Source organism: Cricetulus griseus, chromosome 3, assembly GCF_003668045.3.
Source record: "Cricetulus griseus strain 17A/GY chromosome 3, alternate assembly CriGri-PICRH-1.0, whole genome shotgun sequence".
Taxonomy (NCBI): domain Eukaryota; kingdom Metazoa; phylum Chordata; class Mammalia; order Rodentia; family Cricetidae; genus Cricetulus; species Cricetulus griseus.
In genome coordinates, this window is record NC_048596.1 from 4,937,342 (window position 1) to 4,963,449 (window position 26,108).

At 44.8% G+C, this 26,108-nt stretch overlaps 1 protein-coding gene and 1 long non-coding RNA gene across 2 annotated transcripts in view; one reads left to right on the forward strand and one right to left on the reverse strand.

The window, feature by feature from the left end:
* Positions 1-5,615: 5,615 nt before the first annotated feature.
* On the forward strand, positions 5,616-23,048 carry LOC113831098. Its single transcript, XR_003483630.2, has 3 exons — positions 5,616-5,737; positions 20,459-20,569; positions 22,312-23,048. It is a non-coding gene; the product is annotated as an uncharacterized LOC113831098 (long non-coding RNA).
* The window catches only part of Plekhs1 (pleckstrin homology domain containing S1), an 18,482-nt gene continuing 8,289 nt past the window's right edge, over positions 15,916-26,108 (reverse strand). Inside the window, 6 exon segments of the mRNA XM_035441762.1 lie at positions 15,916-17,000; positions 19,923-20,058; positions 21,350-21,451; positions 22,190-22,396; positions 23,656-23,778; positions 25,552-25,673. Coding sequence (XP_035297653.1) covers positions 16,821-17,000; positions 19,923-20,058; positions 21,350-21,451; positions 22,190-22,396; positions 23,656-23,778; positions 25,552-25,673 — 870 coding nt within the window. The 3' untranslated portion in view covers positions 15,916-16,820.

Sequence of the window (26,108 nt, forward strand, 5' to 3'; positions counted from 1 at the left end):
CATTGAGCTTAACTTTAACAAGTTCTTTAATCCTTAAAGATTCTTTGGGGTGCTGGTTGTACATAGGCTGGGCTTCTGCACCTGGACTGGTTGGTTGCTTTTTGTTTGTTTGTGTTGTTGCTCCAAGACAGCCAATGGAGTGGGGCCTTGGTTTGAAGGGTGGGGTTCACATTCAGCTGGCTGGAGTGGACCATAGATAGACAGACACCCAAGAGGAAGAAGGAGGGACCAAAAGTATGCACGGTCCTTTAGAGGGGCAAAGCATGGGGAGTAGAGGCCGCTGATTGTTTCTCTGTCCTTTGGAGCTGTCAGGTTTTACACTCATATCTGACTCCTGGCCATTTTTTTTTAATTAATAAAATAGTAGAAGAAGCCACTTTATTTCTCCTCTTGCTTTCTAGATATGCAATAGCAATTTCCAGAACAGGCCATGTGATCAATGACACTGTGTGTGTGTGTGTGTGTGTGTGTGTGTGTGTGTGTTTACTTGTATGAGTTTACATGAATGTGAGTGCATGTAGAAGACAGAGGTCAATGTTGGGGTCTTCATTCATCACTCTCTACCTCACCATCCTTTGAGACAGCATCTCACTGAACACAGAACTCGCCGAGCAAGTGGGTAGGTTAGCCGGCCCATGGCCCTCAGGGCTCTGTGTCTCTGGCACTGGGATCACAGCCTTGCACTGCAGACCCCAGGGTTTCCAGTACCCCTGCTTGTGTAGCAAATGCATTGCCACCTGAGTTGTCTCCGCAGTGTCTCTCCATTTCTGAGGTAGGGCTCTGCAAAGGGATTCTCCACCCGCACTGTGCGTTAAGATCATATGGGATGCTTGCAAATGTTGATGGTTAAGTCCCACCCAAGAGATCTGACTTGTTTGGGTCTGGGGAGGGTCACTGGTGTCATTCCGAAGAGCTCGTGAAAGAATTCTAAGACTTGGCTTGGCTTGAGCCCACTGATCTCAGCAGTCAGATCTCACTAGAACACATAACAAGAAGCTAAATGTAACTGTGAAAAAAACCTGCATTCAGCCTCTCCATATCTAGACCAGGCCTCCAGTTCATTTCACGCTCTTAATACAACCCATTTCAACTCAATGTGATTTTTATGGCTTAAGAAAAATTGAAATCAATTATTTTCTCTGCAAGCTTTCAGGATTTTCCTCATGACTAACCAGGAATCCAGCCTAAACCAAGTCAAAGCTATTATTTTATCACATTTCATATTATAAGCTATTATATAAACACATACTAAAAATAAAACAAGCTTCAAAAAATGTACAATTTAAAAGGTGGGTTTTCGTTTCACATTAATATTCTCATAAACTTAGCATCCCTTTGCTGTGAGTCCTAAGGCAGAGAGACCACAGGCTGCATTCTTAGCAGGTGGAATGGGAAGGCAATTTATTTGAGATTTGATTTCTGTCCAGTCTTGAGGAAAACTGGAAATTCTCAGAATAAAAAAAAATAATATAAGCTTCTCTCTCTCTCTCTCTCTCTCTCTCTCTCTCTCTCTCTCACTCACTCTTTCTCTCTCTCTGACACACACACACACACTCTGACACACACAGTGTGCAAATTATTTGCCATGTTCCCATACAGTATTACAATTGAGTAGGGAAGGGGGTTGATTTTCTTGGAAATGAGTTTTAAAAGATGGTTCAAATGAACACCAGTCAAAAGAGGAAGCATTAACTCAGCATTGCCAAGAGATTCCCATAAGTCTTTAGGTCAGGAAGCTAACCCTGAAAATGCCAAGCAAATGAAAATGTGGCATGGTGTCCTCATACATCCTAGGGACCGTTGCCGTGGGTGTCCTCATACATCCTAGGGACCGTTGCCGTGGGTGTCCTCCGACATCCTTGGGACTGTTGTGTGCTTCTTATCTTGCTGATGCCAGATGCAGGAGTGTTTACAGCAGCAGCAGCAGCACCTGAGAGACTCCGTGACTCAGTAGGTTTCCAGGGTTAAGGAACTGTGTGCTCTTTCTTGGGTGGGAGGAACAGAACAAACCCCACTGAAAGTCAAAACAAATAAGGAGAAGACAAACCTAGTGTCGGTTTTAGTGGGGTTTTTGTTTTTTTGTTTGTTCTCCTCTTTCTTTGAATTTACAAATGTTATGAACACACACACAATCCACATGCTTGCTAAGGAGTAATGATGTCATGTGTGATGAAGAAGCATTGTCTCTTCCTATTGGGAAAAAAAACTCTACCCTTTTAAATAATGGAACATAATCCACTTCTTGAGTAGATGGATCTAAAATGTACTGACCTTAAAAAGGTTTCTAATAAATACAGTTCTTACAAAAAAGAAGAAATATATTCTTCAAAAAATTAAAAATGGAACTACCAAATAACCCAACATCCTACTGCTGGTCACACAGCCAGAGGAAATTAAATCAGGTGTCAAAGAGACATCTGTGTGTCCATGTGTGTCCACACACTGTTTACAACAGCCAAGAAATGGATCTACCTAAGTGCACATCAGCTGGTGAATGTGCAAAGAATGGAATACTTATTCAGCTATACAGAAGAATGAACTTGTTTGTGGCAGCATCAGTGGAGGTCATTGTGTTAAGTGGACCAAGCTCGACCCAGAGCGAGATGCTGCACTACCTCACTCAAGCTAAATCTGAAAAGGCAGACCTCATGGAAGTTAAGAGTAGAATGGTAGTTACCAGACACTGGGAGAGAGTAGAGGAGGGAAAGAGGAGAGGGAGCTCATGAATGAGTTCTGGGAGGATTAGGAAAGCTCTTGGTACTGTGTATTGAATATTTTGAACAGCTAGAAGAAAGGATTTTGGGAAAATATCACCACAAAGGTTTGGCGAACATTTGAGAAGATAACTACATTGATTTAAACATTATACAAGATGTAACACATATTGACCATTTCATGGTTGCTTTTTAGTATTCTGACTTTTATGTCTTTGTGTATCAATTAAAAACCTAAACACAAGGAAATGTGTGAAAGAAGAACAGGTTCTGTTTCTTTTATTCTTATTGCCCCATTTCAAATCAGAAAATCCTGTGCACTCATTAATTTCCATGACTGAGAAAATGAACTGCAAAATGGGAGATGTGATCTTGAAATAATTTGCAAACAACCCCACCCACTCAGACTCTTGCCCGTGTTTGATCTAGAAGATTAAATTATTGTCCTGTGAAATTGCAAATATTGTAATGTTGAATTTAACCAACATTCCAGTTCTGACCATTCAGAACAGAGACAGGCAGGGAAGATGTGATTTAAAACTTCCTGTTAAAATTATTTTATATGTGGAAGAAAATCATTTTAGTGCCCTCTGATATTGAAGAGTAAACACCTGGTACACAATTCCTGATTGGGGTTGGTATCCACTGAAAATGCATCAGTGCACCTGGGTTCTATTTAAGACTAAGTAGGATTACTCACAGAGACCCAGTGTACTGAATTTAAGTATCACCAAATTGTTTGAGAGGGAGAGCTAAATTTGGAGAGCAGTATTAAAGCTCAGAGAGGGTGATTTAGCAAACCCACCAGAACCTACAGTGAGTCACCCAGGAGGATTGGACTAAATCTAGATGTTGGCTTACAGGTCACCAGCATCTCATTAGATTGAATTCATTATGGCATTACCTTCTTTGTAGTTCTTTTCATAATGGTATCCTCCGAATTTTTCCAATGTCTTGCCTTTTCTAGGCAGTGCACTGCAAATCAATTATTTGAATGTCAGATTCCAGAGCTACTGACATTGAAAGATGTTGCTAGGGAATGTCTGGTCCATTCCAATTACCTTGCAGACATGTAGAAAAAATTAGGAAGTGAAAAATATTTGGGGCATTTGTAAGAGTTATACATATGGAACTGCTATTTCTCAGGACAAAAACAAGTTATTCAAGAGATTACGTTTGTCAGAAAATGAAAGCCAAGACTCCCTTGGCAACAGCAACTATGGTTCAGCAAGACCCAGAGCTCAGAAACAACAGCAAATTCACAAAAGTTTATGATGTTGTCTGTCTGTTAAATACATTAATTTTTTTTATTTTGCTTTGTTTTATGATAGGGCCCCCATTTAGTTCAGGCTAGCCTCAAACTTGCTATGTAGTCAAGGCTGGCCTTGAATTCCTATTCCACTTGCCTCCACCTTCTAAGTGCTGAGATTATAGGCACCATGCCCTGCACATTTAAATTTTTTGATGATTAATTTAAAACGCCTGCATTTTAATCTAGGGTGCTCTTGATTTTCATGTTAGTACATGAATAAATTTTAAAATAATGATATGCTAAGCACTAAGCAGTATGCATGTTAACAGAATTGTTTTCAACTCAGAAGGGCACTCCATAAAAAATTCTCTAAAAATTTGGCAGAAAATACAGTCACTCACAGCAATATGGAAAACAGATCTATTGTAATCCCTGTGGTAGTATTGATGGTATTGCCAGGGCAAGAGCTCTGTGAGCACAGTAATTTGCTTACTTCCTCCATTGCTAATGGCTGGGCGCGGTGACTGTTACCTAGGAGGCAAGAGGTGGCAGAGACCTGTGTGGAGTGAATGGCTCTCCTCACATACCAGAAGTCACCAAAACTAAGGTGTGAAGAATTCACTTGGATAAACAATGAGCATTTAGTGCTTAGAGTTTATTTGCAACTTCAGGTAGAGTCTGGTCATCAATTTGGAAGTCAAAAAGGGACTTTCTGGTGTTTTATTATCATCATCATCATTATCAGTGTGTGTGTGTGTGTGTGTGTGTGTGTGTGTGTGCCTGTGGTGGCCAGAAGGTGGCGATGGATCTCCTGGAGCTGGAGTTAGAGGGGGTGGTGGGTCTAGTGTACTGGAAACTGTATTCTCTCTAAGAGCAGCAAACATTCTTATCCACCAAGCCATCTCTCTAGTCCCTAGGAAGGGTTTTAGCTTTCATGCTGATTTTTGTTTTCCAAATGTTGAGATTGTTTACAACCAGGAGCTTTGTGCTTCTTGACAACTTTGAAAGTCAGAAATTACAACAGGCAGAAGGGTCATGTTTGTGTAGGTCTTCAGTACGGCTTGTACATAGCAGGCATGTAGACTTGCACTGGGAGCTGACAACTTAGGTTACAACTGTAGCTTTCCTTTTTTTTTTTTTTTTTCCTGGGAATATGTACAACTGGGAAGGAATTGACATAAGACCGAACAGATAGACATACTGTTATTCAGTACTGTTGCAATGATTAAGTTTGGTTTTATTTCCAGACCTGAGGGAAAAGCAGTTAGCATATGGGAAAATTCTGGGCAATCCCTCCCTGGCTTCCAGTCACTTTCAAATGAAATACTAGCTGCATAATTTCTCATATAGCTCTATGCTAGTTCCATGTATTACTGCAACAAGATGTTGTGGTTGCTAAGTATTTCAATACAAGGACCCTTCAGGGATCATGCAGGTTGATGGTCATTGGCTAAACTTGTCCCATGCTTGCACTTTATAGGCAGGACTATTACCACAGGGCTGAGTTCTCACCAGAGGGCAGCAGAGAGAGTTGGCAGTCACAGAGGTGAAAAGGCTACAGAGAGGCTGCTTCCGGAGTCCTCACTTCATGCTTCTCAAACATACTCTTCTTTTTCATTCAAACTCTCAACTCTTCCTTTCCAAGCAGAGCTCTTCATGTCCAAAGCCTTGGGAGCCAGAACTTTCTATGGAAGAAAACTTGTGCTTTTTCGGAGGACAAAGCAAGCAGTTTGGTTCCCACGACCCCATGACTGAGGGTCTATCACCGAAGGTACTTTTATGCTTTAAAATCAGGTGACATCTTGACTATCTGCCATTACTGATAAATGAAAGTAGCTGTGGAAGTGGCAGGAAGTGGTGGTTGGGACAGGAAGTAGCTCTGGAAGTAAAGTCTTGGCCACACAAGCATGAAGTACCTAGTTTACATCATGTAAAGCCAGGCAGAGTGGCATGTGTCTGTAATGCTCATGCTTTCCAGTGGCATGGGATGCGGAGACAAGCCTGCAGTGCAGCCAGCCTGGAGAACACTGCAGCCAACAAGAGGCCCTGCCGCAAGCGAGGTAGAAGGTGGGTGCCAATCCCTGAGGTTTCCCCTCAGCACTTGTTAATTCCAAGATTCACTGGAGCAAAAATCAAAAAACAAAAACAAAAAACAATTCCACCATTTTTGAGCCAAATTTAAGACAAGATTTCATTAAAGTTTAAATACTAAGACGGACTTCCAGCTGAGTGGCCTCTAGACACCTGGTGGGGTTTGGGCGTTTCTTATGGGCAAAACCCATTGGTTTTGGGCATTGTATTTTCCCATGAGTTGTTGTTGTTATTTTTCAAGAACTACCAGCATCCCAGGAAGCTATGTCGTCCTTGGTTGGGTGTGGCTCACAGGAGAGGGAGGGAAGGAGGGGAAGGGGAGAGTAGTGGTCGTTAGAGAGGAGGGATTTTTTTTTTAAATTAAAAGAACCAATAGCAAATGTTGGCTGAGACTGACACGTGGTCACTCCCATACCCCTGAATCCACCCACAGTCAGAGCACTGACAGCTCCATTTCACCTTGGACAGTATAATATAGATCCTGCAATTAGATATTGTAATATTGGAGGTCTGGCTTGCAATTGCTGACTGACTTAGAGGCATAAGGATGATTATTGATGAGGTAAAATCGAAGACTCTTTTCTAAAAGTCTTATGTAACAATAGATAATGCTATATTACTAACGAGCTCAAGAAATCAGTGGAGGATTTAAGACCTGGAGGGAAGGAACCGGGAAGTATCAGTAAGTACAGGAGAGAATGAATCCAAAAGAGCTGCAGAATTTGGAGATCTATGGATGAAATTAAAATAAAGATTCACTATGACCAAAATCTCTGGAACTACCTTTTCCTAAAGACCCCGGGAAGACATTTTTCTAGAAATGTTACTTGCAGACAGGCCCTTTCACCAGCTTGCACTTGTCAGTTGAATTAGGGAAATGCACTGCCCCTATTCAGTCACAGGCCACCAGCTTGTTCTTCTCCATGTGTAACAAGAGGTAGATTATTAATTTTAACGTTATTGGATATTAACCTAGAGAGAGGAAGGAAAGTGGACTCAGGAAAGCACCTGGTCTTATGCCAACATCAGGGAAAAGCAAAGCAAGGGTGACCTCTACTGATGTCAGAAAAAAGGATGCGGTGGCTGCCTGGAAAAGACTGAGTGAGTGAGCCAGATTTGCTCTTCTGGGTGGGGGGCAGACTGTCTGTCTGAGGTTGAGGGATGTAGCCTTGGGGTACTTCCTGTCACCTCGCTCAGTTAACCTGGGTGATTTCCATTCCTTCAGAGCACCCTGAGGCCTTCGCCAGCAGCCATATTTGGTGGCTCACAACTTCCTCTAATTCCGGGTTCAGGGGAATTAGATACCCTCTCTGGCCTCCCCTGGCACCTGCAAGTACATGATACATGTCAACTCCGCACAGTCCACACAAGCAGACATATTAGGAAGATACTGCTCTCAGCATCCTCTAGAGGAAAGCCGTTCATACAGATGTACATTCTTGGTGAATGTTTCGGTCACCTGGTTTTGCACAGTCCTCACCAGAAAACCACTGCCTAACATGTGCCACAGTACGGAGTCAGCTCAGTTGTTCCGCTGTGTGTCCAAGGCAAATCATTGTTTCAGACACGGATTTTCCTTCAGTAAAATGCAAACAGTTTCACCTCAACCTCACAAACACTGGGAGCCTCATACAAACGGTGCTCTGAGCCTTGCATGTTTCCTGCTTGTCTTCCCATCCCCACACATGTCAGCTATCTTCCTGGTCCCAGTGGAAAGCTTCCCTGCATCAAGCCATGTCTTAGCTTATGGGCAAGCACTCTTTCTTCTGATCCCTGATCCCTTAGAGTTTATAGGATGTAGCTAAGCATTTTGAATGTGCTCTTTCTTATGTTACATAATGCTTGTCTCATAATTAGCTGTGTCTCCCCGAGTGAAGACAGAAAGAAAGGGCTCAGAGTTACCAGGGTTCCTAAAAAGAAATGGTTAATCACTTTTCAAAAAGCACTCCACCCCTCCCCCATTCACCAATACAGTAACTGGGTCCAAACTGTGAATGTTCCAGGTGGGGAAGCGACTGAGGGGCAAATGGGTGGGACCTGAAAGGGCTGTTGTAACAAGCAGCACATGAATGTGGCAGGTGAGTGAGTGGAGTTGACCCTGTCACCTGGAGACAAGGACCCAACCTGTGACCTCTCTGTGCTTCGTTTTCCTCTCCTGTAAAGCGGTGTTGACATTACTCACCTTCAATGTCATGAGAAGATGAAAGGAAATTTTTTTCTAGTCCAGTAGATGGTTGAAAAGAGCCCTGGCAGCCTCCTGTCCCTAGAGGCTCTGATCTACAAGGCTCCGAGGACCCATCTGTCTTTGTGACCTGAACAGAAGGCCTGTCTAATGGACCTGAGTGCTCCAGGGTGGTTCCTATGAATGACGCTGTGCTGGGGGATTGTGGCACCCTTCCACTTTACCTTGACAGGCACTTACCATGCTTCAAGAATCTTCAATGTAAATGTAACCAAAATATGGCCTTCCAAATCACAAAGGATCTACAGATGTGCTTGGAATAACAGATAGAGCTAACCATCCACACCTAAGGGTTCCACATCCGTGCAACTACAGACTGAAAATATCTGGGGAGAAGTTATGTCTTATTGAACACAGTCAATATTTCTCATACCATTGTTCTCTAACAAGACAGTGTAACTATGTACACAGCATTGATGTTAAATTAAGTATAACAGTGACCTAGAGAAGATTAAAAAAAACATACATACTGTGTAGGCTATATGCAAATGTTGTTGCACTGTTCTATATAAAGGACTTGAGCATCTTGGATTTGGGTGCTTTCTGGGGATCCTGGAACCAAGTCCATCTGGATGAGAGGCATAGAAAGTGGTGCAGAAACAGACAGGGCTATCAGTTCTGCCTGGACAGGGAAGCATGAAACTTGATCTGACTGTGGGGTCAGTGTTCGCCAAGTAAATAAACCCTGAATGGAAAATGTTTTCAGCATGGCAATGACATTGCCTTTATTTTCCCTTTCATACTTACCACAGAGAGTTCATAGAGTTCTAGAGTTCTCCACGGCCTGTACTCTTAAACCCAGCAAGCTGGGAGAACGGGGTTGCAGGAAGAGGTTGTAAGTCTGCAAATCCTGTGATGACAGGTGTGAAACTCTGTGAGTCAACACGAGCTCTGTGAAGGAGGCCTCCTTCTCAGACTGGCGGTAACACCAGTGTCAGGTCTGTGTATCCAGCACAGCAACTGTAGCAATTTCATCAAATTGTTCGCAGCACTAATAAATCCCCAGCCCTGCATGAGCAGGACTTATGTAAGCTAGGAGAGATTTTGGCAGAGTCCCTCGCAGTTCCGCACACTTGGTTTGGAAGTGTGAGATATTAATTAAAGAAAAACTGGATGACAGCATTCAGCCTGGAGACAGTATTGTGCCAACCATCTGCAGTGGTGGAGACCAGTTTCTTCCTGAAGCTCTGCCCACACACTTGCCTTGAAGCCCCACCTTTTCCACTTAGCTCATGCCTGGGCTTCTCCTGCCTTAAGGGGAACTCTGAAGATCTTTGAACAACAGTATCAAGTGTGTGGTAAGAGAGTGGGACTGAAAGATAGCTGATGAGAATTGAAAATCGAATTAGCAAGTTCTTTTCCTTGGAGTATAGGAGAATCCTGGTGGTCTTAAGGGTGTAAGACTAAAGCAGCAGTCAGGTTTCTCAGCAGCATCTAGAGCAGCGGCTCTCAACCTATAGGTCCCGACGCCTTTGAGGACTGAGCAACCCTTTCACAGGGATTGCCTAAGACCATTGGAAAACACAGATTTTTTTCCTTATGATTTGCAGCAGTAGGAACATTACAGTTATGAAGCAGCAGCAAAAGTAGCTTTAGGGTTGGGGTCACCACAGCATGACGAACGGAATTGAAGGGTCTCACGTTAGAAGGTGAAGAACTGCCCTCCTAGAGGGATGCATCTGAGCAGACAACTGACAACAGCATCACTTTACTCCATATCAGTGGTGTCAGCTTTGGAGGAGCAGAGGAATACATTATCTCTTTTGTGCTCTTCCTTCTCTCTGTGACAAGGCTCTGTGCATCCTGCATTCTAGACTTTGAGGGCCCCCTGCCTCTCCCCGTGTGTGTGTGTGTGTGTGTGTGTGTGTGTGTGTGTGTGTGTGTGTGTGTAGGTATATCTCTGTGTGACTGTGTGTCTGTGTGTGTTGTATGTATGCAGGCACACCTGTGTGTGTGTGTCTTTTTGTCTATGTATCTGTCTATACATTGCAGGCACACATGTGTGGAGCTCACCAAGTGGCTGTCGAGCTGGCCAGCAAGTCCCAAGGATTCGCCTGTCCCCACCTGCCCAGTGTGAGCCTGGAACCCACACCACCAAACGCAGCCTATATTTTCAATTGGGTTCTGGGGCTGGATCTCAAGTCCTCATACCCACACAGAAGCTCTTCACCAGTTGAGCTTGCTTCCCAGACCTTTCTCATCATCTTCTGTCTGTGTTTTTCAGCTCTAAGTTAAGGCTTGTATAGCCATTTATAGCCATAATAGAGCAATCTTCCAACAGGACTCCTGGTCAATGGGGTTAATTTTATTTTTTTTATTTAATTGTAATTTTTCTTTTTTCCCACCACATTCTTTTTACATACATTGGTGTTGTACCTGCATGTATGTCTGTGTGAGGGCACCAGATCCCCTGGAACTGGAGTTATAGACACATGGGTGCTGGGGTTTGAACCTGGGTCCTCTGGAAGAAGAACCAATGCTCTTTAACCACTGAACCATCTCCACAGCCCCATTAATCTTATTTTAAGATGCAGTGAGTAAGAGCTATTGCCTATAAAGGAGTTAGAAGATTCTCAGTAAGCAAGTGCTCAACTGTCTCTGACACAGTGATGCCTTTCCCAGGTCCCTTCAGGATGTTTGAAACACTCTCTGTTCCTGCAGCTAACATTTGAGTGGCTATGAAGCACTCTTCACCCCTGCAGCTAGCATTTGTGTGGCTGTGAAGCACTCTTCACCCCTGCAGCTAGCATTTGTGTGGCTGTGAAGCACTCTTCACCCCTGCAGCTAACATTTGAGTGGCTATGCACTGCAGATCTGGCCTATTCCAGAATATCAAGTAGACTCAATTTATTCCTTAACATCTAAAATCCTTCTATCAGGCTCTCTTCAATTTACCTTGCAGTATCAGTCCCAGAGGAGCCTTCACGTCTTTTGTGTTTCTAACACTGAGTTTGGGTTGAGGAGTCAGACTTGTCTCCTAGTTAGCTACGAATGTGTTTGCCATAGCATATCTGGGGACGAGGTTCACAGAACCGGAGTCCCTATCACCCATCCCCTACCTGAGGATAGCCTAACATTTTTGTCACAACTAACTGACTGTCACACAGAATCAGACCCATCTGAAGGGAGGACTGTAAAACATATAAACCTGTCACAAAAGGAATGTTGGTAAAATTCTAATTTTTAGAGTAAAATGTGTGGGGCTTTTTATTTCTCCTGGGTAAAATGTCAGAAGATGCACGTGTTAAGGACACAAAAGGTATTTAAATAGGTTGAGCCATTCTAGACAAGCCTTGGAAAGTGCACTTGTGTCTGTTCCTGTCTATGCCCCCTGCTGTTGTGTTTCAGCCATGTTTCACCTCCTCTTCTATAGGTCTTCAGTGAGGATGGTCAGGCTGTGGTCTCCAAATCCAGTTTGTCTGGTTTGAATTCCAGGTCAGCTATGCTCTCCCCAGCTATAACCTGGAGTAAATGAGTTGCTTTGCTTCTCTGTGCTTCTCGGGCAGTCAGTCTTGACTTCATAGAACCATTGTGGGATTGGGTAGAGTGTGTGGACAATGCCCTGTGTGCGAAAGGCACCCAGCAGTGCAAAGAACCACTGTGGGATTGGGTAGAGTGTGTGGATAGTGCCTGCCCTGTGTGCGGAAGGCACCCAGCAATGTGAGTCATTGTTAGCAGCACTCTCTGTTTATGGTGGCCTCCTTCCTTTCTGAACTCCTCTGTCATCGCAGAGTGTGATAATTTGTAATTTTCCCGTAAAGAATAGTTTTATGCCCAGTCATATTTCTGGTGCTCTCATCTATCACTTAAGAAACAAGAGACTGCGAGGCAAATACATGACAACACCATTACCATTACCCTGCCACCGTCAAGGCAACCAGTGAGCATCCCCCAACACTATGATGAACATATTCTAAAAACTAGACTCATACATTGGTGCTTCTCGAATGGAAGTGACATTAGAACCGAGATCATGGTAGACCGGTTCTTACCTCCACTGTGGTCAGCAATTTGCTGAAGAGTTGCAGACACTGTGACTTCCTGATTTTATAACAGCTCCCAAGTGTGCTGCTGACACCACAGAAACTTACTAATTATTCAGAAAACAGCTTATACGGTAAAGTCCTATAGCTTGGTTTTCAAGTTAATTAGATGGCAGCAGGGCAAGAAAAAACAAGAAAAAAAGAAAAGCCAATGTTTCAAGGGTTACAGATGTAAATATTTTATATGAAAATATCAAAATTGAATAATGTGTATGAATAAGTAAAATCACAAACTGTAGTGATCTCTTCCATTAGCATGTGCGTATCCAACATTTGTTGTTCACTGTATTTGTGGACTGGAATATGGTGGTGAATGTGACCTAACTTCTCCTCGGGGACATAAGATAGGCAAAGTCTATCTTCTAGAACCTTCTGTGACCTTCTTTTTCTATGGAAAAGGTCTGTCCAATATTGTAGCCAGTTACCAACTAAGGTTATCAAATACCCCAAATGTGACATGTGCCTTTGAAGAGGGATTTTAAATTTATTTAATTTTAACTAATTTTAAGATAAATAGCACCATGGGCTGGTGGCTACTATATAAGGCAGGTCGGTCCCAGGGTCAGTCACTGTGTGTATCAAGTTTTCCAGAACCATCTAGTCAGAGTGATTTGGAGAAGCACCCCAAGATCCTGTGGGACTGTTGATCATTCAGCAAAGATTTCATTCACTCAGACATTTTAAAGATCTTTCGCAATAAAACACATGTGTAGCTTAGCCACAAGTCCAAATTGAGGGAGGAACCCTGATTTGGTCCAGCCAAGTCTGGCAGCTTCGAGGCCTGTTTATTACTTTAGATTCCGCTCGTCATCCCGAGGGAGAGTCGCTGGGCACAGGCCCTGAAGAGAAAGGGGTAGAAAGGTGTCAGGATCACCATGACTCCTCTCCTGTGTTCACTCCCTGGTACACGTGTGCATGTGTACTACCCATGAGCATGTAAACATGTGGTACTCCGCTCTCCACATGGAAAAGAATGCCTTCCTGGAATGCAGAAATGTCAACAGCTTTGGGCATGATGAGATGTACTTGGCCCAGCACATTGGTTCTCTTTCTTAACCAGCTGCTCTTTGGAATTCCTTCTGAATGGTTTGCATCCTCAGCAGAGGGAACCAAATGAACCCCCCCTCCCCATACCCCTGAGGTCTGTTCTGGAGACCTGAGGCCCCCGGCAGGAAGTGGATAGGCAGCACTCCAACGTCCCACTGAAAAGCTGTGACATGGAAAAGGTATGGGTTGAGGAGTTATGGGCTCCGCATGGAGCTGGGGGTACCCTCAGTAAGTCAGTCCCTGTTTCTGAGCTTTGATTTCTTCCTCAGCCAGACTAAAGAGCCACATCAGACTCAGGCTTGTTCTAGTTTCCTTTCTGTTGCTGTGATAAAACACTTTAACCAAAAGCAATTTAGGGAGGAAAAGATTTATTTTAGCATGCATGTTGCAGCCCATCATTGGGGAAAAACCTGGGCAGAAACTCAAGGTATAAACCATGGAGGGACTACTGCTTGCTGGCTCGCTCACAAGCTCATGCTTTCTCATACTGCCCAGGATTACCCGCCTAGACAATGGGTCTCTTACATCAATAAAGAATTAAGACAATCCCCTAAAGACATGCCCGAATTAGACCAATCTCATCCCTTAGTTGAGACTCTCCTTAGTTGCCTCTAAGTTATGTCAGGTTGACAGGACAAAGATGAGACAGCCAAGAATGGCTTCAAGCCATTCTTATTTTCTTCTGTATTGTCTAAGTAGATCCAGGAGAGTATAGGCAGAAGTTTCTGTCCAGCTAGCAAATCCCAAATAAACACACCAAGACATAGTATTACTTATAAATGCTCGACCAATAGCTCAGGCTTATTACTAACTAGCTCTTACATTTTTAAGTTAACCCATGTTCCTTATTTATGCTCTGCCATGTGGTGGTTGGTTCCTTTATTAGCATGGCACATTCAGCTACTGTTCCCTCTACTTTGGGTTGATGTCTCCTGACTCTGCCCTTCTCCTCCCATCATCTTTAGTCGCCTTGGCTATTCCTGCCTGTCTACTGGCCAATCAGTGTTTTATTAAACAAATTTGAGTGACAAATCTTTACAGTGTACAAGAGGATTATTTATTCCACAGCAGGAGAGGGCTATCTTTTCTAAGGGCAACTGGACCAGGCTCTTTGCGGCATCCCTCATAGTCATCTACTTGGAATGGGATCAATATGGACACCAATGAAAAAGATCACAGATGAGTTTTTCACTGAGGCTCCCTGTGTGTGTCTATGGGTAGCAGGGTTATGCTGATGGTATGATTCACTTTGGTGAACTTGTGTAACACAAGGCACAGCCTTTGTCAAGCCGGGCCTGATGGCTTCTACAGCCACCTATTAGCTGGTTCTTGGGCTGTATCCTCACTTGGATGACAGAAAGGAACAAATATCTTCACTCCTAGGTCTGGAGTTTTGCTTGTGGTCACTGCTGCTCTTAGGAGAGAGAGGGACAGCATGGAGAATGGTGAAGTGGTGGCTTCCTTGTAGAGGCCCGTAGAAGAGGCTCCATTCCATCTTGACTTAAGATCAGAGAGTTCAAGCCTGTTATTGCTTCTTCCAGGTTAAACCATAGCATGTTTAGCCTAAGGTGTGGTTATTGTATGTCTTACCTAAACCACAGGATATTTGGCCTGAGGTATAGCTAATTGCTGTCTTACCTAAACAACAGGATATTTGGTTAAGGGTATGATTACTTGGTGTTTGGGGTGTTAAGGGGGTAATTATACTTATTTGTTCCTTGTAGCATGGTAAGGAAGTCTTTTGCCTCCCCCTTTTGATTGGGGAAGTTTATTACTTTAAGTAATAAACTTGGGGCTGATCACAGTATTACTGGATGCCCGCCGACTCTATCTCTTGTCTCTAGTCTCTTTCTTTCCTCAATCAGCACTCCTCCTGTCAAGCACAGACCAGACAAGCCTGCTAGACCAGACAGTTCCCCTATTCACCGCAGCCACCAGCAGCACATACCTGAGCCCCTCAGCCAGCAGCAGCATATACTGGAGCCCAGTCAGGAAGGTTTCGTCCTCCAGGCCCTGGTTCAGCCACTCTCCACAGAGGAAGAAAAGCAAGGGGAAGACCAAGCTGCTTTCCTCAGGCCCTGCTGGGGGTGGGTGGTGTGACACAGGCTCACAGGCCTCCCCACTGACCCTTGAGGATGGTACAAATGGGCCTATATTCCTCAGTCAAATTCCTTGGGAGTGCCATTAGGATGCAGAGAAATACCCAGAGTATGGCCCTCACAACAAGATACCCCCCATTCTGTGTCAGGAGGCAAGCTCTGGGGTTGGTGGAGGGTGGCAGACTGACAGTGTGTGGGGAAGGGCCAGCAGTCCTGTCCACTTGTCCATACTGCGGTGAGCTGGGTGGGTGAGGAGCTCCGGGTCCTCAGATTCCTCTTTGCCTCCCTGAGGGCACACAGGGGTCAGAAGACAGATGGATTTCAGAGCCCAGGAGCCCACCCTGCAGGTGGTTTCAGGCAGGTTTCCCTTGATGGTTATTGATTTCCTCACTGAAGTGGCTTGGTTTCTTATTTATGAGATTTGAAATATTCATGCATACACATTTATTTACTTTCCATGTTCTGGGCACATATACACATTTTATACTGGCAACAGTCTAGATAACAGAAAGTGAAATGTATTCAATGTCTCCTCTTCATGCCAAAGGTCTTTACTAATCTAAATCCATACACAAGGCAGAGGTCGGGGAATTTTCTCTCTAGAGCTGAGTATCACCGAGCTTTCAAAGCCTTCATTTTTTTTTTTCCACGTGAAAGGGACAGCCTGCTGAGATGTATTTTCTAGCCCCTGCCCTCGCACCACCATTTCCCAAGTTGATTAGTGTTCAGCTGATTGTTCCTGCTTATTAAATGGCCTTCTATTCTTTTGACCTCTCAGGACTAATTTGGTAATAAACCAATCAATCAAGAACATAGAAACATGGTTTCCTGTTCATTTTTAGAGTGAGCAGATCTTGGCTGCATACAGCACCAAACTTCCTTAGCTTCCAAAATATTTACTGTGATTTAAGAAAGCAGGTGTACTGAGACAGAAGTCACTCTGCCTGGCCTGATGGCCCCTGGGCTGCTGAGTCACAGGAAGTGTCTGGGAGGGCAGCCACAGACCTTCATCTCTCTCTCGTCTCCTGGAATGAGTAATTTTAACTGGGTATTCCTAACAAAAAAGCAATTGTGACTTCAGGAAGTGCACAGTGCTATTAATTAGACTAGAGATTTACTGAATCCACATCTGGGGCAAAGTCCCAGATAAGGCTTCCATTTTATCTCTGTTCCTTAGTCATTCATTATTCCATGTGACCTCAATGCAACAGCCATAGAGCGGCCAGTGACCCCATTGTTAAGACAGTGCAGGATGCTGTCTTGTCTCCAGCCGTAGGACCATGCATGATCCAGGGCTCCATCCTTCTTCTGCTGCCACGGGCCTGAGGCAGCCTACTCTCCAGTTGTCTCCTTCTGGCTCTTTTTGATGGCCGGACTCCTCTTTGGTGTCCTTTCCAGGCCTGGAGCATCGGGTTGGGCAGACTCACCCAAATGGTGTTTCAAGGGGCACTCACAGAGGGAAGCATGGAACGTCTCTGAATTTGGGATCCGGCCAATGGAGAGTTTCACTTTCTAAGACACAAGACAGGAGACAATTAAATGACTGAAGATTATCCTTAGGCTCCCGTCCTGCATACCCTGGGGACTTGTTCTGAAAGAAAGTCCTATAATGAGCTATGATGAGCCAAAGGCAGCTGCAGATGACCTGTGCGTTCAAGTGGAACACGGGCTTTCATTTTCTGATATCCACTGGCCTAAGCCTCTAGTCAGGTTCTGAAAAGTTCTGATGGCTCACTCACTGTGCTGGCTGGTGTTGTGTTAACTTCACACAATCTAGAGTCATTATGGAAGAGGGAACCTCAGTTAGGAAATGCCCCCACTACATTGGCCTTCGGACAAGTCCGTGGTGCATTTTCTTGATTGACAATTGATGTGCAAGAGCCCAGATCACTTGTGGGCATTGACATCCTCGGGCCAATGGTCCTTGGTGCGATAAGAAAGCAGGATGCATAAGCCATTAGGAGAAACCATGTAAATAGCGCTCCTCCATGGCCTCTGAGTCAGTGCCTGCCTTAACTTCCTTTGGTGATGGACTGTGGTACGGAAGTGTAAGGGAAATAAACCCTTTCCTTCCCAAGTTGTTTTGGTCATGGTGTTTTATCACAGCAACAGGCATCTAACTAAGACAGCCACAGAAGGATCCAGTTGCTCCAAGAACTCAAAGGGCCTCTGGAACTCTGTGCATCCAAAGGAGACCACCATCCAGGAAAGGCACAGACAAAAGCAGAAGGAAACGGGAATTTGACGTTTCTCTTGCAGCTAACCATTTCTTACCCCTCTAAACACGCACGCGATCACCTCTGCCTCTAAAAAGCTGTCACACTTCCCCCTCAGCATCTCTACCCCAGCCCTATGACCGCTCCCGTCTCTCTCCACGCGGCTAAAGTAGATGGGATTGGCTCAGACATGTGAGACACAGGGGATGCCCTTCCTCCCATGTGTGCTTTCAAGAACCAGGAGTTTACATTTTAAAAGGGGGCTGGCTATGTTTTCACATAAAAGAAAGCGGTTGGAGTGGTGGGGAAGGAGGAGAATTTTCTGTCTCTCTAGCCCAGTGGTTCTCAACCATCCCGATGCTGTGACCCTTCCTTACAGTTAGTTCCTCAACCATAAAATTATCTGCATTGACACTTCATAACTGTAATTTTGTTACTGTTAGGAATGTAAATATGTGATATGTAGGTGATCTGATATGTGACCCCTGTGAAAAGGTTGTTCAGCCCACATGGGATGGAGACCTACAGGTTGCAAACCACTGCTCTAAATAATCACATTGGTGGATATCACAGTGGTCAGTACTGTGCAGGAGTTGCTCTCGGATAGGTGATGAAGACAAGAGCAGAGGAGGGGCGCAGTCTAGAGGGGGGTCAAGATGAAGACCAGGTGGCCACGTAGGTGAAGGTTTAGATGTGTGCCCAGTCAAAACCAGTTTTCTTGATCACTGAGCACACGTGTGGATCTTTGGGTCAGAATAAGAGTAACTTCTGGAAGGTACACATGGTTTTCTTAACCCTTGGGCCATAGGGTGGACCTTTGGGAGATGCAATGAATTCTAAGTTACCCGACTATTGGACTGGGTCCCTCGACGCAACCTCTTCTCTGCCACACAAACCTGTATCATGGGTTGAACTCTTGAGCCAAATGCCATCTCCTCTGGGAAACCTTCTGGCTTTCCTCAGAAGACTGATCTATTCTGCCTCTACACTTCCCGTTGACACCCCAAAACACACATTGTATTCTAAGAAGTGTCTACGATACTTGTTCTACCCACTAATCTGTGAGCTACTTAAGTGCAAGCAGAGGCCCCTTTTGGAGCCTTGGAGCATAGCACAGTATCCAGTAGAGAGAGATGCTCAATAGGAGTGAGGGAGCACTCGGATGTAGGAACCCTGGTCCTGCCGCTAACTAGTTTTGCGTTTACTTTAGTCACACGCCTGACTGGTCTTACCCTTTTAGATAATAGCAATAATAACAATTTTTCAGCTGGTAGACTTATTGAGTGATGCTGAAGAGACAAGATGAGTCCTTAATACACACGATATATAACCACAGACTCCCAGGGCCAGGAGAGGGGTCTTCAGTGTTGTAGTTTATAGAAATTTCAAGTCAAGGCCCTGTGTTTTCCAAGAATGTTAAATGGGTGGTCCAAAATGTTGGATGTACCTGTTTTATAAGAGATAAATGCAAGTGACCTTAACTGAACCAGGGCATGTTGTCCCCTCCTCTCCTTTCTCCCTAGTTAGCGCCCAGTGAGCCAGGAGGTACAGTTTGAAAATTACAGGAAGGAGGGGATCCTTGCTCTGCTCCTCACTTTAGAGAGAAGCAGCTAAACACTGAGAAAGAAGGCAATGGCCTCCCCAAGGTCATCAGGCTAGAAATCAAAGTGGGCTTAGAAGGAATGAACAACGTGAAGACCGTACGAGCCAGAGAGGCCGTTTAAGTGCAGGGAGCCCTTTAAAAGCAGATACATGTAGTGTTGAACTCCATGTGTTGCTTGTTTTTCATAATAACCCCATGCAGAAGGCATGGCGGTGTCAGGTTTTAGATGAGAAAGTCACGTTCAGAAAAGTGAGCCTCTCCCTGTCCCATGGCCCATGCAGGTAGAGGTAAAGTCACAGTAAGTGTGTTGTGTACCTAATCTGTGCCAGAGACATTGCATGCGTGTTACAGCATGTCACCTCATTTGACTCTTAACAACTGGTGCAATCACTGTCCCTAATTTTACAGTCCACAAGTAATTCTGAGCCATCGGAGTGCTCTCTGCACTTCGCAGCCTCTGAGGTCAGAAGGCCAGAGCCCCCTCTTCTAGCCCCAGTAGCATTCATACAGAAGACAGAATTTCATCCTTGTTCTGCATGGTTCCCAGACTCCCTCTCAGACCTTGTTCCCCCTGGTGCTGACTTGGTCTGGTCAGGGATGGTTCATGGGACTCACCTCCTTATGCATACACCGGGTGAGAAAGAAGGACACCTCCTCCAGGCTTTGGGGCTTCAGGTCATTCACGGCCAAGATATGATCTCCATGGCAGAATAAGCACCCAAGTCGGGGAGGGCCTTCCCACCGAGCCACACTGCAGTGGGAACACAGCATCCAACAGGAAAATGAGATAGAGTTCATTGGCTCACCATGGGGGCAGGAATGCGGCCTGCAGCATCGCCTCACTCTCTACCGCCTTGCCCCACATTGGAAGTCAACCATCTCCTTCTGTTTGGACTAACTTCCTCCCTGCTCCCTCCCCTCCCAACCCTGCTCCAAGCAAACCACCCCTGCAAGGCCCTGCCAAGTCCAGTCTCATGTTCTGCTTGTAGTTAATCTCTCCTGTGCCAGGATGTGTAATTATGCTCCGTGGGAATACTTTAATTGTAGTTCTGAATAAGATGTACTTTTTATATTTATTTATTCATGTGACTCTCCTTTTTATCTGGCTTTGTGACCTTGGGAGTTCAGAACTACCTTTTTTGTTTCCTTAGTTGGTGTTTAAAAATTCATAACTCCACACAGTTCTAAGAAAACAGGATGCTCAACAAATGTCTGTCAGAAGTGAGCTCACAGCACACAGCACACTGGGATCTAACGAGTAGGTGAGTGAACGGACCAGTGTGTAAGCCTGGTCACAGACACATCCATGGGCTGAGCAGGAATTTACAAGTCTCGGATTGCAAAATCTTTGGAAACATGGAAAGTTATGGCATTTTCTTTATATTGGAGAGTTATCTCGTAAATATTCAATCTTCCACCAAAATGAATTAAAACAGGCTTATTTGTTTTAAGATGGGGAAGGGGAGAGGGTCTTGTTATGTAGTTAAAGCTGCTGTGAAGCTCAGGCTGGCCTTGAACTCGATTCTAGGGAACTAAGATCACTGGCCTGTGCCAACACACCCAGTCACAGTCTAAGAGGATGTAGAATCCGATAAGTAGTAATTATGTTTAAAAAAAAATGCCTGCCACACAGACTTTTGTGTTGTGTTTTGGAATAGAGGTTTTGATTGGGTTATGGGGCTCTTAGGTCGGGGAAGCTGTAGCCATGCCTACTTAGGGGCTGGCTACAGGTTCCCCTACATATTAACTTTGCTCTTTCCTCTCATTCGAAATATTCACTCTATGGAGTTTGGGAACAGTGCCCTTGACAGCCACTCTTCTTTGAAGAATCAGAAGACTCTGATTCCTAACCTTTTTGGGTCATCTTAAATCCCCTCAAAAGTTGACCTTCCATGTAACAGTGATCTTTCTTCCCCCAGCCCTCTCTGTGGTGACACAGTAGTCCCAGGCCTCAGTCAGTTTTGTCAAATGCAGGGTTTCAGAATGAGGGTGTCCTTCCGGCTTAAGCCTGTTCATTCGGTGTCATCCACAGCCCCACCTACCATATCTGTCCTGCAGCTTCTATGAGAGCAAGGTAGTCGATGGCATCCCGAGGAGAGAGGAACACGTTCAGAGTTTCCACTTGGCTCTCACTGGGGATGTTGCTGAGACAGAAAACATTTCTTTAAGTTGCATCAAACAGCCAACTGTCCCTGGTTCTGAACTATCCTTTTAGAGTGCATTTTTTGGCCTTCTGTTTCTGAGATGACATTTCCCAGCTAACACTTGTCTAAAACATGAAGAAAGAAACATGAATTTCAGGCACTGAAAGTCATTCATTACGTCCTTCACTGCCCCTCTTGGAATGTGCTAGTGGCTGACAGACGGGGAGGGAAGAGGAAAACTGGACTAAGTGGGTTTATAACCACTCATCAGGTCAGTTTGCATATTTGTCGTCTGGAGATTATTCCGTACAAGAGGACAGGGAAAGCAGCTAAAATGACAGCTATCTTGTCAAGTGCCCTTGATATCACCTAGGACCTAAATGTCCCCCTTCTCATCTGCTCAGTACCTCAGGAGGCTGCCCAGTGATGCTAATGTGAGAGGCTGATGAGGCACACTTATGCTGGATCAGTGCTGTCCTGGTTTTAGGGCCCAAAAGCCTGGCCAAGGGGAAAGTGTTAAAACAGTTGGAAAAGCCACCCCTGTCCCTGGGGACCACTCTTCCCCCAACTCTACCATTTACTGCCCATGCTCACAACATCAGTGACACAGAGAAGCCTGTCCGATTCTTGGCTGACTTGGAAATTTTGAGGCACTACTTTGAAATTTAAATATTAAGTGCATTTAAGGCATCTGTCTTGCTCTTAGGGCCCACAAAGTTTTAGAAATGAGAGCTTTACTTGAGTAATATAGACAATTTCACAACAGTTAGTGAGGCCGACCCATTTTTGTCATCTGTGGTTTGTGTTTCTGGACCAGCAGGTGAAACACACAGATAACTTGCTGTGCCATGTTCTTGCAGGGGAGGATCCTGCTCTGGACTCTTCAGAGAACTCTGGGATTCGGCTTGGCAGTCGGCAGATGCAGAGGTTGGTTCTTTGAAGAGACTAGAGTATAAGAAGGTAAACAAGGCTCTGTTTAAGCACACATGGTGACAGCTTTCCACTCTACCTGTCAAGTATGAGCATCTAACAGCCATAAGAAGTCTATTTGACCATCAGAACCCCACAGAGGCAGAGCCGAACTCAACAAGCTTTCCTTCTAAAACTGGACTTGGAATCGAAATAACCCTTTTCAGAGTTTGGAGGACAGGGTGAGAGTGAGAGAGACAAAAGCAAAAACAAACAAACAAACAAACAAAAACCCAAAACAACAACAACAACAAAACCAGAGGACTTCTGAAGACAGAAGAGTCCTAACTGTCACAGGTGTCTTTCTGTGGGCAAAGACACCATCACCACATTCTCTTCTCTTAAGTCCACAGGTTGAACAACCTCCACTTGAGCATCTGGAATCTGAAATGCTGTGTGACAATACATTGCTACAAGTGGAGACATCCACACCATCAAGCTTTCTTTCCTGAACAAACACTTTTGCATAAAATTATCATCAGGTTATGTATATAAGGTACATATGAAAATATGAATCATGCATGTATTTCCTATTTAGAAGAGTTCTATTCTCCCAAGAGATCTCATTGTGGGTATGCAGATATTCCAAAAACTAAAAAAAAAAAAAAAAAAAGGAAAAAAATTGAAACCAGAAACATTTATAATCCTAAGTGTTTCAGATAAAGGATATCCAGCCTAAAGCAATCAATGTGTAGAATGGATTCTTTGGTGATGTTCTGTAGCAATTTGTAAACAGTTAAAAAATAAACTGGGGGTTAGAGAGATGGCTCAGTGGGTTGAGTGTTTGCCATGTGAGCAGCAGGACCTCAGTTTGGATCTCCAGGGCCCATGTAAGGCCAGGTGTTATAGCATTCATTTGCAATCCCACTGCTTCTGAGACAAGATGGGTTGTGGGACGTCTTCAGAAGCTCATGGGAAAGTTCACGTGGTATGTGCAGTGGCAAACAAGAGAGTGACTCATATAAAGCAGACAAGGACCAACACCCAAGCCTGTCCTCATGAGACACACACACACACGCGCACACACACATACACACACATACACACATATACACACATACACACGCACACACACACATACACACACACATACACATACATACACATACACACACATGCACACACACACATCATTCAAATGGATAACACACAAAGGTAACACAGTGAATTGGTGGTAATCGTTCTATTAAAAGTAGATAAGCTAAAAGCAGTATTTAGAGAACAGTCGCACTCACCAGGATCTCATTGACATGTAATAGCTCTCAGATTTCCTGGAACCTTGGTCTGGACTATTGGATTCAATGGAGTCACAGGAATCATTGGAACCAGCGATACTCTCTAACTAAAGGCAGGAAGAATAGATGTAAGGAGACAGTTCTGCAGCTGGCCAGGCCCCTCCTTGCCTCACACTGCTCTGAATCTGGAATGATGCATCCTCCATCTCCAGGACAGCAGCTCTTCAGAAAATATCAGCAGCCTTAACCACAGGAGAGAGTCAAAGCCTGTTTCCCTTCCTGGGAGCCCTCATGCCCCATTCTAGACACATACGTTCCACGGGGAAGCTTTGGATTTTCCTTCTGCTTCATTCCCAGCCACTTAATGCCATGAGCCTTTCCCCCAGATGGTTGATTTTATGGATCATGGAAGCTGATTGGGCCAAAGACTAGACACAGTGCTTGCTTCACAACCACTGACACTTCTCTCTAGCTAGCCATTGACTTCCAGCCCGGGCGCAGCCTTCCAGTCAAGACACTCTTCCACACAGCTGTCTCTTCACCAAAGGCTGTCTTCCAGACCTCGAGTTTATGTGGTCTTCTTTGCCCAGGACTCCCTTTCCTTCTCCTTCCCAGTGAAGTCCTGTTGTTACCACACATTCCTGAAGCCCTCCTGACAACTGTGGTACAGCTTCATCTCCTTCCCCAGACGCCATATGCCACAGAGTGTCTACAGCCCATCCTTTCTACACACCGATTTGCTGGTTGTCCCAGAGAACACTAGTGTGGAAGTGTTCTTGGTGAAAGAAAATGTTCTATGCTTAAGAGACCATGGGCAATGCCTTGTGCTGTGCACTTGGCTACTTACAATGCAGGACTACATACCAAGTGCTCTGAGAATGGATTTGCTGTGATGGATGGCTTGTTTAAACCACTTGTAATTTAGCATATCCATAACCAACATGACCCCAGCATGCATCTTTAAGTTATATGTCACCACCTAGTAGAGACCCCCCAGTTTTGTAGACGACACTGCCCTTCCCCCATCATGTTGTCCTGTCAGTCCATTTCACGTTCTATGTCCGTGTCTACTGCAGACATAACTTCTTGGCCAATGTGTCTAAAAGTCAATTCATGTTTTACCACTTGCCTATTTAGAAGTTGTCTTTGTCCCTATGATTCTCACAGAATGACATCAACTTGGAATTAAGTGCCCATCATGGGCTGGCTCTTTTTTTTTTCCTGTTAACCTTCTACTCTGCCATTCACACACTCTGCACTGTAGCCTACCCAAGCAATTCAGCAGACATGGCAGTTGCCAGTGGTCTCTGAAGCTTGCTTGACTCAAATGGATAAAGAGAAGCAATCTGCCCTCTACATCTGATGACGTTAGACCACTCTATGTCTCTTTGGGTAGCATCATCTTTGGTAACAGAAGCTGTGGGCTTTGAAATATGGAGGACTGCGAGGCTCATCTCTGTTGCCACCATGCTGACTGAGCATGGTGCAGTGTCCAGCACTCAGAAGGGCTTCCAGTTACAAAGAGACTGCTCCACATACACCCGTCCAACCACTTTCCTTTCAGGCCAGACAGACTATCAAATCCCACTCTGTCCACCCAGCACTCCAGTGTCACCTCCTCTGCGGAACTTTCTCTGGTCTTTGGCCTGGAAGCCAGTTCACTCTTCCCATCACTGGTACAATGCAGCCATTGTGTAAGCATATGTCTTATGCTATGGTTGGCTTCTGTTCAGGTGCCAGCACCATGAGCAAGCCATCTGTCTCTGCCAGCTTTACCTTTGTGTCCTCCTGATCTCAGCCCGTTGTCCCAGCAGCAGTGGGCGGCAGAGGCTCGAGCAGGACGTGTTGGAGGCATGAATGGTTAGTGGGGCAGGGGAGGGACTTACTTCTGAAAGGATGCTTCGAGGAGAGAGGTAGTAGTTCTCTTCTTCTGTATCTTGAGGGGGTTCTGAGTGGAAATCGTGTTCACGATGAGGATGAGCTTGCCGGAGTCCTCGGGGGCATTTTTGTATTAAATGCTGAATAAGGAAAGTGCAGAAGTTAATGAGTTCCTTCCTGTTTCCGTCCTTCCCTCCTCCCTCCCTTCCCTCCTCCCTCCCTTCCCTCTTCCCTCCCTTCCCTCCTCCCTCCCTTCCCTCCTCCCCTCCCTCCTTCCTTCATATAGAATTAAACCAATACTTTGTAGAAAAAGTGTAATAGATTAGTTTGGTTGATAAGATCAGAGGCTATTTCAGTATGACATGCAGAAACCCACACAAACTGAACTTGCCTCTTCAAGTTGGGTCACCTCTAATGGTGTGAATGTGTAAGCATAGCTAATACTTGGAATTTTTCTCTGCTGTGCAGTTATAACTCAGAACAAGACGTTTTCTGCTGTGCTGTGGGTGGCGTGGTAAGGCACGGAGCTTTGTCATGGTGTCTCCACCCCCATCTCTTTCCAGTCACCTCTCAGC